The sequence below is a fragment of the Malania oleifera genome, chromosome 2, assembly GCF_029873635.1.
Source record: "Malania oleifera isolate guangnan ecotype guangnan chromosome 2, ASM2987363v1, whole genome shotgun sequence".
Classification (NCBI taxonomy): Eukaryota; Viridiplantae; Streptophyta; class Magnoliopsida; order Santalales; family Ximeniaceae; genus Malania; species Malania oleifera.
Window position 1 is genome coordinate 133,772,364 of NC_080418.1, and position 13,639 is coordinate 133,786,002.

Here is a 13,639-nt window from a genome sequence, read left to right on the forward strand (position 1 = left end):
TAGAGTACTTGATGGGGTAATGTGCATCGGATGTAGGAATCCAAGCTAGCATACCAGATGGGGTAACGTGCATCAGATGTAGGAATCCGAGCTAGTATACTAGATGGGGTAACGTGCATCGGATGTAGGAATCCGAGCTAGTATACTAGATGGGGTAACGTGCATCGGATGTAGGAATCCAAGCTAGCATACCAAGAGATGTGGGGCCCACAACATATGTGGGGCCTAATGGAGATATGTGGGGCCCACAAGTAATATGGGACCTACAAAGGTGTGTGGGGTCTACAAACAGTGTGGGACCTACAAGGATGTGTGAGGTCCACAAGCAGTGTGGGATCTACAATGATGTGTGGGGTCCACAACCAATGTGGGACCTACAAGAATGTGTGGGGTCCACAGCCAGTGTGGGAAGGTTTTGACATGAGATCTCCTCAGAAAGGCCTGGTTAAAATTGGGGTGTCTACAATATGATAATCAATATATATAGATGTGTAAAATTTTGTGGTGCATTATCCGGGTGGGTGGTAAGCATAGGAGGCGTGCCTGAAGGGTAGCGGAGGCAATGTGGTTACAAGTGCCGTCGCGTCATTGAGATTCGCAGGGTGGCGGGGACTTCGATTGCCTTGTATATGGTGAAGAGAAGGGATAGTAGGCTTAGTAGGGCTCAAAACCTACAACACCATTGTTATGAGCTATGTTTAACCAATTAAACTATAAGCCCCTACGAATATCTCTACATGCAATTCACTCACTTCTGGAAGAGTGCATGGAAGTGGATAATAGATGGATAGCCATAGTATTGACATTGATTACGGTATCTGTGAACCAGCTTGAACTACTAGCTTGAACTAATAATTAAATGGTCAAATTGGGTTATTATTAGTGTGATCACAAAATGTGGGGGTACCGAGTACCAATATGATCAAAATATGATAATTAAAAAACAATCGTTGATTAATAAATTCCTTAACTGAAGGATTAATTAAAAAAGCTAATAAAAAATAAATATCAAGGGAGATGTGTCTTAAGCCCTTAATATAAACTACTAATAAAGGCAGCCCAATCTATCTACTTGGAAATCCCATGAATTAGGTACAATGGATAATAACAAGTCATTGAATAATTTGTTTTGATCATCCTTATAGTGTTTAAATAGTGCAACTGTGATGATTGTGAGATTAAGTTTGTTTTTTTAACAAATCCACATCCTTTATTAGGTGGTGTTTAGTTACAGTTACAACCCATGTGAGTGACGAAGTGGAGCCACTTCCTAACTGAGCGAAAATTTTTTAGAGCACTCATGAATATCCAGGTATGGTGCATAACCTATTCGTACCAATACATAAGAATTTTGTGTTTAAATATATTATATGAATGATATGATTATAGTATTACGCTAAATGAATTTAGTTTGAAAATTTAATATTCACTAAATTCTTCGAAATAGCTTTATCTTTTACTTTTTCTTGAAATTTATATGTTATTAGATAATTAAATGACACATCTTTTATAGCTCTTGTGTTTGTGAGTGCACACAAAATTAAGCTAGCAGAGCATGGTGACTATATGCACCAAAAAATGTTCCTCCCACTCAACTTTTGATAGGTATTTGTATTTTTATTGAATATTATTTTTATTAATAGATATTTTTTTTTCTTTCTATTATATTTCTAACACTAGTTATAGGCTCTGGTGGATTTAAAGAGCTGCTTGAATCTCTCACATGCTTCAAGAACATCAGCCTCTTGATTCAGAGCAGCAACCCTTATGAATCCTTCGCCTGTTGGGCCAAATCCACTCCCAGGAGTTACAGAAACATGGATCTTTTCAAGGATTTCATCAAAAACATCCCACGAGCTCCGACCAGGGAATTGGACCCACACAAAAGGTGCATTTTTCCCTCCATACACTTTGAAACCAAGTGAGTTAAATGTGTCCACTATTAGTTTAGTATTGTTTTTGTAGGACTGAATAATGTCTTGTGTAGCCTGCAGGAAATAGTTGTCCTCGTTAACTTCTTCAATTTAAAGACTAGGGTTTCAGCATTAGAGAAGAAAGTAGAAGAACCTCACTTTCCAGCCCTTGGGTGAGAGGCAGGCCAATCCACCAACTTGAGCAATGATAGATGCACCGCTGAAACAAGTATTTGATATGCGTTTGAAGTCCTTGGCGATGGGAAATCCATCTGAATAGAGAAGCTCTTTAGGAACTACCGTCCAACCAAGACGAATGCGAGAAAACCCTGCTGTTTTTGAGAAGGAAGATGTCTCGATGGCAACCTAGAGTAAACATAAATGACAACTATTAGTTTGATCACTCGTGCAGTTTATTTCGTATGCACATGAAAATAAAAGTAGGAATAAAATTATCTGACGAAGCACATTTTAAGTATCTCCAATCATCTTCCCGTTACCTAGACCATTATGCAGTATACTAAAACATTTACATCGAGAGTTTTTTAATAGACAAACATAATAAAATTCATAAATGGCAGGCAGCAAGAGTGTGCAGGCCCAATTACAATCAAGGGAAACAAAAATTACAGAGCCAAGATCAAAGAGGTCAATCCATGATTTGAGATCTGAGGTAAAAATTCCACGAATCCAAAAATGTGAAGTTTATCTAAGCGAGTTTTTAAAGTTCTGTACTGACGGCTCTTGCTCAAAAGCACTCCTGTTCCTCTCCCTAAATGCACCAAAATACAAAAATGGCAAGCTATCCACCACAGCCTGGTATTGCAATCCCCTCCCCTTAAACTTCCAGCGATGATTCAGGGTTGTGACCAAGGCATAACCGAAGATATTTCAAGACAACTCCAGATTCCAAACTTACCCAAGCAGCAGGGCAGTGCACGGCATTAGTGAGTGTTCGTGCTTTCCCATCTCCCTTCCACACAAAGCATCCATTCACAGGAGTCATTCCTCTCTTTTGGAGATTGTCCTCAGTGAGAATATCCCCTCAAGAAGCTTTGCTCCTGTGCTTTCTCCATCTTCTTACACAATTATAGCTTGAATAATCACAAATTATCTCCAACACTGATTAATTTAATCAATTCTCCCAAGTCCCAACACACTGCTCACTATTTTGGCAGCAAGACAGAGGCATCAGATTAAATATCACAAAGCAAAACCCAAACATGCCACCAGCTCTTGGGAATTAAACTCATAGACTTCCCATCCACCAAATCAGACAAGGAACCCTTAACCACCAAGCAACCAACCCAATGGCCAAGGATATGGTCAGAGTCATGAAATTTATTCAAATGGTTCCTTTGGCCAATTATTTGCAAATAGCAAGTGTTTCGCACTGTCCTACTTTTTTAACACTTCATAAATAATTAATGTCATCAATGTAGTCAATATGCTAAATCAGAAAGCTTTGGTAATGCGTGTTAATCATGCAAAAAATAAATAAGTAAAGTTTTCATAGAAGAAATTTGTTCATAACCTTAAATAATGATCTAATATTTTTGGCGTTACATCCAAAAATTGAGAATAAAAAAACTAGAAACTAAAACTAAAAAACTGAAAACTAAAAATGAAAAGTAGCAATTAGTTATATTTTCCAACTTTTAAAAAAAAAAAATCTTAAACCTAATTGAAATACATATTCATTTTTGTCCTCGGATCAAATAACAATTAATTATTGTACCACCCTCCAATTATCATATTTTTTTCATCCTCAAATCCTAAGCAATTTAACAATATTGCTACTAAACCTTATAAATCTAGCATTTAAAAACAGAACAGTTAAGTAATTTAATGTCATTACTAATAGACCTAGTAAACCTAGCATTAAGAAACAGATTTAAACATTAAACCTTCAATCAATTCAAATATGCTCGGAATAATAAAAAATTCAAAGAATACAAACTAAAAGAAATTATTACAAACGAATAGAAATGAATTGATAATTATACATTTAAACTCACTCTCTTATACTCCAAGAGTAATCCCAGCATATATGAAAGTTGAAAAATGATCAAAATATTTTTTGAAAATGATTTTTCTTAAGAAATGTTATGGATATTTTAAAATTTTGCATTAAAGTCACATGAGAATTTTCCTTTGATTTTTTTTTTCATTAAGAAATTGTGTACACAATGATTTAATCCACAAAAATAAATTTTGGCTATTAAAGTATTGTGCCAACATGTTGTCACAACAACTAAAACCAAACGAATCTAATTTCCAAAAGAGTTGAACACCTAGAAGTAAAACTCAAAACAAAAACCAATTTCTTGATATAAAAGTATCATGATAATAAGGTGTGACAATTATTCAAACCTGGAAAATCTAGTCTCTAGTTATTGTCACAACAATTAAAAGCCTACATTAAAGTAAAATTTGGCAATGCAGATAAACATGCAAGCCTCTATTTTCTTGCCATACTGTAACAAAAACAGAAAAGAAGATACAAAAATAATACCAATAACTGCTACATCTAAGTCATGTTCATTGAAAATGCATATATTTTATATTCTATTTCCCCTTAAAAAATAGAAGCATAGAACAACAAAAATGCAAGGGATATAAAAGCTTATCTTTTTGGGGAAGGGGGGGAGGGGAGTGAGGGGCAGTAAGCATAAAATTTCATTTCCAAATTTACCTCTTTTGCTCCGGGAATTTCAAAGATAGAACGCGGGCTATCATCTGATATATACATGGAGTATGTGGCATCATGGATTATTATTGAACCATTGTCTTTAGCAAATTGTACAAGACCCATTAACTGCTCCTTTGTAGCAGCAGCACCAGTTGGATTGTTTGGCGAACAATAAAAGATGAGATCAGCTGGTGAAATAGTTGACAAATCTGCAAAGAAATCATTCTCTGGAGTACATTTCATGTACTTAATATTTTTGAACTTCTTAAGATCACTCTGGAATTCCCCACTTTGTCCCATAATGACGCCCAAGTCCACATAGGCCTGTAAATAACAATTGCTAAAATAATTTTGATCTTTATACAGAGTAAAAGAACTTGAAGGATAATATGGTAGATGTTACTGTATTGCAGAATTATCATCATTAAAGTCTTGCCTAACCTAACTAGCTAACACAATTTTTGGTGAACTTCTTATGAGCATTTTTTCATGAATTTATTATTTTTCATAATACTTTTTTATAAACAAATTTCATATCAGTTTAGTAAGTAGCTAGTGTTCCAATATTTTGGACAATTAATGTCGAAGATTTCAAGTACACATTAAAAAATATAAATTAAGGTTGGCTTGCATATATTCAATTTGGAGTTTTCTTTTATTTCCCCTTAACCATTTTAATGTTCCCAGTGAGTTCTAAAGTTTTCTCAAGATTGAGTATAAACTGTTTGCTTAATGGACTTTGCTATTACGTATATATGTATGAACATATATTTGTCCGAGCCATATTTATAAGAAGTCTAAGCATTAGTAGTCATGGAGAAGAAACTATAAACCTTGAAAACAACTTTAAGTTTACGGACCAAATTTCCAGCCTTAGCACCATCCAACTATAGGCTACATGTCTTGTCACATAACATTGTGCACTGTTATTAGACACCATAAAGGTCAACATTTCACAAGCTCCTTTTTCTAGATAGAATCACTGCACAAGTTTTATCATTGTAGATGAACAGTATTCAATCATTTTAGCATATTGATGTAAAACTATGGATCCCAAATGAGTGCAAGAACTTACTGAATACACAGGGTCCTGAACGGCAATTATCTTGTCATGCCCAAATAGTATCTGTAAAAGGAAAATGCTATGAAGGTCAAACAATCTCTTCTCCTTTTCCCAAATCATTTATCCCCCTGCCCCCTTGCCTAGATGGTTTTAGTGTTATTTTGGATGGGTGAATCTTATAACTTATTTGCACATAGAAGTGGTGTATCAGAGTATTGATCACAATTATTAATATGTAATAAGCATAGCAAATGAATAAAAAAAAAAATAGATAAACCAAGAAGCAAGGAATAAGATGCAAACCTGTAGACGAGAAATGTCACACAATGTACCATCAGATATAAAAATATCATCATTCTCAATGCCAAGATCACCATAAATTTTTGACGCAATTTCAGCTCTTAATTGCTGCATTTATTAGGAGTCTGTATCAGTCATTTGTTACTTCAGGCATCTCATGAAAGTAAGGTAATTGAAGAACAAATCAAATACTCATAATATCTAGAGACTAGAGTCAACAAGAACCAACCATGCCTTAAGTCCCACTAGGTGGGTCAGCTACGTGAATCCTTTTCCACCAACTCACATGATCGTAGGCAATTTCTTTTGACAAATTCAGGGTAATAAATCCTTATACACTATATCATTCCAAGTTATTTTAGGCCTACCCTATCCCTCCTATCGCTGTTCATAATAACTAGCTCACTCCTCCTCACTAGATTTAGGAGTCAACTAAATTTAGAAAAAAAATATATTATTTTTCAAACATTTTTTACAGGAAAATATGTTATGGTTCTAACTTCTAAATGTAATTGAGATTATTATATGAATTTTTAATCTCAATTCTCAATTATTCAAAAAATTAAAATACACCCAAAAAAATAAAATTTGATGTGAAGGATATAATGTTACATGAAGGGAACATTCTGACTCATGGCCAACAGCCCATGTCTATCTGTCTTAATGCACATTTGGTTTTAAATAAAACATTTTGTTCAAGCACTTTTTCTTTTTCCATTTTTTTTGTAAAAAAAAATCTCTTACAAATTATTTTTTCAAATTTAAATGCATACAATAAGGAATAACCAGCTAAACATTATAAAGGACACTTACTTCTTCAACTCGCCTAGCTCCATAGACACTGTTGCCGTCCAAGGTAGACAATGTAAGTGATTTCTGTCAATAAAAGAACAGTCACATGCAATCTGAAGGACAAAGTTTCAGTAATGAATGAACATTATGGTAATTCAAATAAAATGCGTTGATTCTGTCAATATAAGAACAGTCACATGAAATCAGAAGGACAAAATTTAAGTATTGAATGAAACAGTTATGGTAACTCGAATAAAATGCATTGAAGTAAAATTTTTAACCCTCACTAATTCTATTTGAGAAATAATGGATCATTAATTCTATTTGACAAAATTCACACATTTTAATCAGAGACCAGTTCTTCATGTGCTGTAGCTCGGAAGTGGTGACCAAACCAATTACTTTCTTAAGTGAAGCAACTATCTATGCAACATTTTGACATACATGATAGGAATAATTAACTAACAACCTTGTTTTCCTTCAAACTTTATTGAACTTTAGGATTCTGTTCTACCTTTCAGAAAGAAAAACCTTTAGAACTCTATTCTGCATCTTTAGCCACAATATCATGCTTTGAAAATGGGTAGTGCTAACTCTTTGTAAGGTCGAAAAAACAGAAAGGAAAAAACAAAAGGTTACAGGGAAAAGTTTATGCGGAATTGTACGTAATACAAAGTTGGATCGTTCCAAGTGTAGAAGAAATTTAAGCTAGTTTATCATTACCATTGCCATTGCAGATGTTATGAACTCAGGAAACAAAGTTGGATCGTTTCAAGTGTAGAAGAAATGTAACATAGATTGTCATTACCATAGCCATTGCAGATGTTATGAACTCAGGAAGGGGCTTTGATGTTTCGGAAACTCCAAGACTGATTATCCTCTCCTCAGGGTGCTTCATTTTATGTTCTGCCATTCTCCTCTCAACCTGAACAAATTTAAAATAAAATAAAATTCATGAAGAAATCTTCCAAATTCAATCTTGCACATTGACTAATTGAGCCAACAAAAAAACAGAAGTTTCTGACTTCAAATAAAAAATCGTACAATTATTTAGAAATAAAATTATTTTTCATTTAGCAAATCAAAAACAAGCACGAACCAAAAAAACCCTCTCTAAGTTCGTTGTCCAGGAAGCACATATAAGTATCATTATATTTTTCGGATCCCTGAAGTTCTTCAGAAGACAAAGCTGCAAGAAAGGATTCAAACCTAAATGATATCGTTTTGACTTTCGAATGAGAGGTTGGCCGTGGCAAATGTCAGCCATGACCGCCTCACCCTTCAGTAAAGCGCACTCTACCGAACACCAAATTCTCCGAGGATACCCAAAATCCACCACTGCAGAACCTCCGCATCACAAATCGCCGCCGCATTCGACTTCATCATCCCTTTGAAATCGCTCGTGATTCGCCGCCGTCGTGGACGGAGGCACAGCCTAGAGCCTCGCTCTGCAGCCGGCCAGCGGTAAGAATTCGTGCTACGGAAAACGATTCCCAAAAATACAATTTTCATTTTAAAAATTTAAAATTTTTCAAATAGCGATTCTCTAATGCGGTTTCACCGCCCCTAAATTTAATGATTTTTTGACAATTGGTACTAAAAATTTTAATATTCAAAAATAATTTTTTAAAATTATATTATTTATTTTATACTCTTTTAAAAGAAAATAAAAATTAAATAATTATTTAAATTTAAATATAATTAAAAAAGTTTACATAAATTTTAAAAAATAATAATAAAATCAATTACAAAATACTTTCACTATTTCTCAATTATCATATCCATTAAAATTTTTATTGTAAAGTAAAATTTGAAATTAAAACAATTAAGTAGAATAATCATAATAAATTTTATTTTTATTATAGTAATTTGTTAATGTGTATTATTTGTAATTATAGTCTTATTTTATTTAAAGATGAAATAAATATTTTTTAATAAAGTTTAAAATTTATATTAATTTTATAAATGTTAGTCAGACAGGTTATTCGTTTCAAGCTTTTAGTTTGTATTTTTGGGTTTAGGTTTTCATTTCTAGTTTTTTTTTTTTTAATTTTTGACAATGATATCGAATGACCCCTAAATTTTTTAAAATTATGAAAAGGTTAAAGAATGGATTTTTTTTTTTTTTTTGAAAAAAATTGCTAATTACTAGCTTGTTTGTTATTAAATTTTAATTTTAATTTATATTTTAAAAAAATAAAGAAAATGGGGAAAATATGCAAGTTAAAACTACCCTCTTCTTAATTAACAGTATATAAACAAGTAAATGTTTTAAAAGATTTGTCTTGAAAACTCTTTGTAGTATAATGTGTATGGCTTTTTTTTTCCAAACATGTTAAAGAATTATTTTTCAAAGTCATGTTTTGACTTTAAGGAAAACTGTCTAGATAGCTTACATGGTTATTTATTAAGTCATCGAAAATTATAGACATGTTGAGTTTACATAAGAAAATATATCATTGCTATGTAGGTAAGTGAGAGTGGTAGGTTGTGCCTCTAGAGTATTAGTTCAAAAAAGAGGTTGTAAAAGGGGTTCATGCCCCTTTATCAGGTTCTTCCTCTAATACATTTTTTATTTCTTAGGTTAGTAAAAGATTGTATGAGTTTTTCGCAGTTGTGGGAAGAGGAGTGACAAATCTCTTGTTATAATTTTTCCTACACCTTGATAGTAATTAAATTATTGTCGGATCACCCATGGATGGACACCAACTATCGAACCACTTAAATTTCATGTACTGTAATTGTTCACTTCTTTATTTCTTGTAATTTCGTTGTCTAACTTTTTATTAATTGCAATGTGGATAGTCCTTGTAGCCGAACAAAGTGGCACTAGAGTTGCACTTTTCATTAGTGAGGAGCTTGAAATTTTGCTTAAAGAAAAAAAGATGGAGAAGGTTGTGAATAATCAGTTTGGGAAGGAGACTTTGATGGCAAAAAGAACTTTGAACTATATAAGTTGAAGGTCTACAATGTGTTAGTACAACTTACGCAACACATGCCTTGCTTGAATGGAGAAAAAATTGAAAAATATGCGCAATGATAATTGATAAATCAAAAGTTACTTTGGGAAAAGGATGATGCTATTTCAATAGAGAATGATAAGCAGTAGAGATTTCTCTATATTTCAAGTCATGATAAATTTTGTTGTATGGTAGTCAACAAGTAGATATATTATCAAGCTAGGCGAGGGATATGAGCTTGATGATCAAACCATATGTACGTAAGGTGGAGATTAGTTAGGTTGATCCAACTTTTTTGGTAAGACCCACAACTTATTCAAACGATAAAACAAAATAAAATAAATAAAAAGGAAGAAGGGTGTTTGGAAGTTGATTCTTGCATAGGACGTAAATATTTAGTTAACATGGTCAAAATTTCCATCCCCAGCTTATTTTCAAGGATAAATAATTTGTTTTGAATTAGTTTATGCATTAGTAGGAATATATCTTTCTAAAATATGCATGGGCGACTTTGCAACTTATCCATTTCTTCCTTGAAGATTCCTTGTTAGATGTGAAATAACGTATATGGCTTCTCTTCGTAAGCATTTTAGAGTTTTTTTTTTTTCGAAATCATGTCCTGAGTTTGATGACAATCGTGTAGATATGCATATGTGATTATTTATTAGGTGGTTGAGAATTATATACAAGCTAGGTCTATATAAGGAGAAAAAATTTGGTCCTTTCGAAGGACTAGAGGTCAGATACCCATCAAACGAAATCACTCTAAACAATAAGTTCATGTGAACCCCACCTAGAAAGACCAACATATGTAGTCTAGTGGAATCCATTGCTTGAATTGATTTCATTGGAAGAGGGACTTGACTAGAGGACCATGTTGGTCCTTCGGGAAGACGTAACTTTTTTTCTTATATATAGAGTTGGATCTTAGTGTCACGTGTGTAAAATAGAGTGGTGATTTATGTAGTTGGATTGTAAGCTCAAAAAGAAGAGTGAATTTGTAAACATGATTTGTTAGGACCAGAGGAGTCTATGGGTGAGCTTGATACACATGGGTGAACACCAACTTGACCTAAAAGTTTAAACTTATTGGATATTGGGCACAATCATGTATATAAGCATCCATCATCTATTCAAATTTTCTAATGTGGGACAAGTTCACAAGTGGAATTCTCAACAATCTTCTCCTCACTTGTGAGTTCCAAACGTTTCCCCTTGAACGGAAACCATCTCCCTTATGGGCGTAAGCTCAATTCCCCAACAGTTGCTCAAGTACGCCTTACCACTAGCGTCTTACGTGCCTGGATTGCATTCCACGTGCCTCCGAACCAATCCTACCTCCCACGTCTTGACCCTATTCGGATCCATCCCAGTCCTAGATGATCCTTATTGGTCTCAATTACACATTTGGTCCTTCAACTGTTAGCGAGTCAAAAGAATTAGCAGCACGTCTCAACTTTTTATGATATCACTCACCCAGAATTACGAACCGTCGGCTCTGATACCACTTGTTAGGATCAGAGGAGCCTATGGGTGGGCTTGATACATATGGGTGAACACCAACTTGACCCAAAAGCTTAAGCCTATTGGGTCTTGAGCCCAACCATATATATAAGCACCCATCATCCACTCAAATTTTCTAATGTGGGACAAACTCACAAGTAGAATTCTCAACAGGATTCACCTTGGATTCTTCCTCTTACAAATTTTCTTTTTTTGTGGGTTAGGAAAGGATTATGGATTTTTACAATTGTGAGGAGAGAAGTAATAGCTATCTCATTGTAATTTTCTCTACACCTTGATAATAATTAACTCTTGTCAAAATATTACTTGTGGGCGCAGGCCAAGTGTTCGACCATGTGAATATCATGTTTTGGCTGTTCACTTTTTCTTTATTTCTTACAATTTTGTTGTATCTTTACCAATTATGATGTGGGTGATCCTTGTGCCCAACACTAGCTAATTTGGATGTCATCGCTTTCCTAAATAATTAATTTAGTTTCTTTCTATTTCTTAAGTCTGTAAAACAAGTAAAATAAATTTTAATTGAGATATTAATAAAGACATACTGATCAAAATTTAAAAAAAAAAAAAAAAAACTAAGGGCTCGTTTAATTATAGAAAATATTTTTATTTTTCAAAAAAATACAAAAAATAAGGCACTTATTTAATGTTTTGGTACCGTTTACTTGTGAAAATGGTTTTGCGTTTCATTTTTAATTTTCAAATAATTATGAAATGTCACCATGTTTTTCGATTTTTTAAATTTTAAAAGAAAAGTTAGAAAATATTTTTTTACTATTTTCTTGATTTCTAACTTTTGCGCATGCTAACATAGGATTTAGATCTTAAATTTTGATTTGTGTAATTTACGTATTGAATTTCTTTCAATGCACAAAAATCTAAATTTAATTCCTAAAATTCATGATTTCATATATATATATATAAACAGAAGTAAGTTCTACTTCTTGTAATTACTTTTGAAGTCTACAAATAAAAAATAAGAAATTACTTAGCACGATCAAACACTTTATCTTGTGTATTTTTAATATAAATCTCAAAAAATTAAAAAAAAAATTTATAATTTTTAAATCCTTAAAAAAAAATTCTCAAGTAAATGAATCCTAAAATTACACGCACAAAAGCTCCTTCCTACCATAAAACCAACAGGGTGGACTCCTTTTACAAACCCAAAGGTGCGTCTCTCATTGTATATTGTACGAATTCAAAGATTGGTATTTACAAAATTCTTCTTTGATCGTTTTAATTCTTTAATTAGTTTATAAATTTAGAGGGCGACATTAATTGAAATCTCATTAATAAAAGCTAATTATACAATGATGGAAATTAACTAAATTAAATATAGATATTTAACGCTATTTACTCAGAAATATATACTAGTCTGTCGATGAAGCTCATGCTATATATTTATGCAAGTGAAAAAACGAAAAACATAATAAAAGAGATGGAGCGTTTACCATTCTAACATCTTTTATTTAATTGTGTGATTTGTGAGATCGGTAGATTAGATTGAATAATACAATTTTGAAAGGGTGGACAGAGAAATGAAAAATGAAATTTGTCTGCAAAATTAATTAGTATTACAGATTACAGATTATCAATTAGAAGAAAACCCAAAAACATATATATATGTATGCATACATGCATAAAACTACGACTTACAGTGCATGTAATTTGTAGTTAAGTAGCCAGGTGGGTGAGAACTCACCGCCGGAAAAAGAAATTCTGGCTGGAGTTTGGCCATGTTTGGATTCCGAGAAACCTTCGTCATGTAATTGCCTCCTTCAGAATTCATAGCGAAGCGTTTGGTCAGCTGAATACTTTTTCTCTCTATCGTTTTGAGGGGTGATTTTGAGGCAACTGCATGGCTATATATTTAATCTGTATTGCCTCCTCGATCATCATCGTCCATTGATTTTATATATATATATTAACGAAGCAATCATCACTGTTTTGCTTTATTGATTATACCTTCCTTATGAATTACTCAACCCTCCAACTTACTCAAAAAGCTAGAGAGCTTAAAAAAGATGATATATGAATTGGTCTAGTCTAGTCATGTGCTTTTATATCACTTAGATAAATCCTTTCAAGTTATATAATCAATGACATATCCTTTTTAAGTTCTGATGGAGACGGCACATGAATAGAAAAGAAACATGAAGCGTTTTCCTAAAATGAAAAAGAATTGAAGTGATGAGGTTGAGCAAGCATGCTGGAAAATTCTAGTTGATCTGGGAAAGTGGTCCAACTAACAGGAATAGAATGTGATGCATGCTTGCATATCAATTAAGTTCCCCACCATCTTATGAAATGTTATAGTCAATTTGATTCTGGGGGAGGAATTTATATATACAGTGATGGCGTCACCTCCTAGCTGTATATATCTTATACTTCA

The 13,639-nt window shown here is 33.1% G+C and overlaps 1 protein-coding gene across 5 annotated transcripts; it reads right to left on the reverse strand.

The window, feature by feature from the left end:
* Positions 1 to 1,596: 1,596 nt before the first annotated feature.
* Positions 1,597 to 13,145, reverse strand: LOC131148730 (probable LL-diaminopimelate aminotransferase, chloroplastic). 5 transcript variants are annotated; one of them, XM_058098630.1, is made up of 8 exons: positions 12,950 to 13,145; positions 7,569 to 7,685; positions 6,782 to 6,844; positions 5,972 to 6,076; positions 5,681 to 5,731; positions 4,609 to 4,929; positions 2,073 to 2,279; positions 1,597 to 1,988 (listed from the first exon to the last, which is right to left on the reverse strand). In XM_058098630.1, exons 1-8 carry the CDS (start codon positions 13,034 to 13,036, stop codon positions 1,677 to 1,679), a joined length of 1,263 nt encoding a protein of 420 aa, XP_057954613.1. In that variant the 5' UTR covers positions 13,037 to 13,145; the 3' UTR covers positions 1,597 to 1,676. The 5 variants fall into 5 exon arrangements, with proteins under 5 accessions (XP_057954613.1, XP_057954611.1, XP_057954615.1 ...); XM_058098628.1 differs by lacking the exon at positions 12,950 to 13,145 and adding an exon at positions 7,860 to 8,263; XM_058098632.1 differs by lacking the exon at positions 12,950 to 13,145 and adding an exon at positions 7,970 to 8,242.
* Between the last annotated feature and the right edge of the window lie 494 nt (positions 13,146 to 13,639).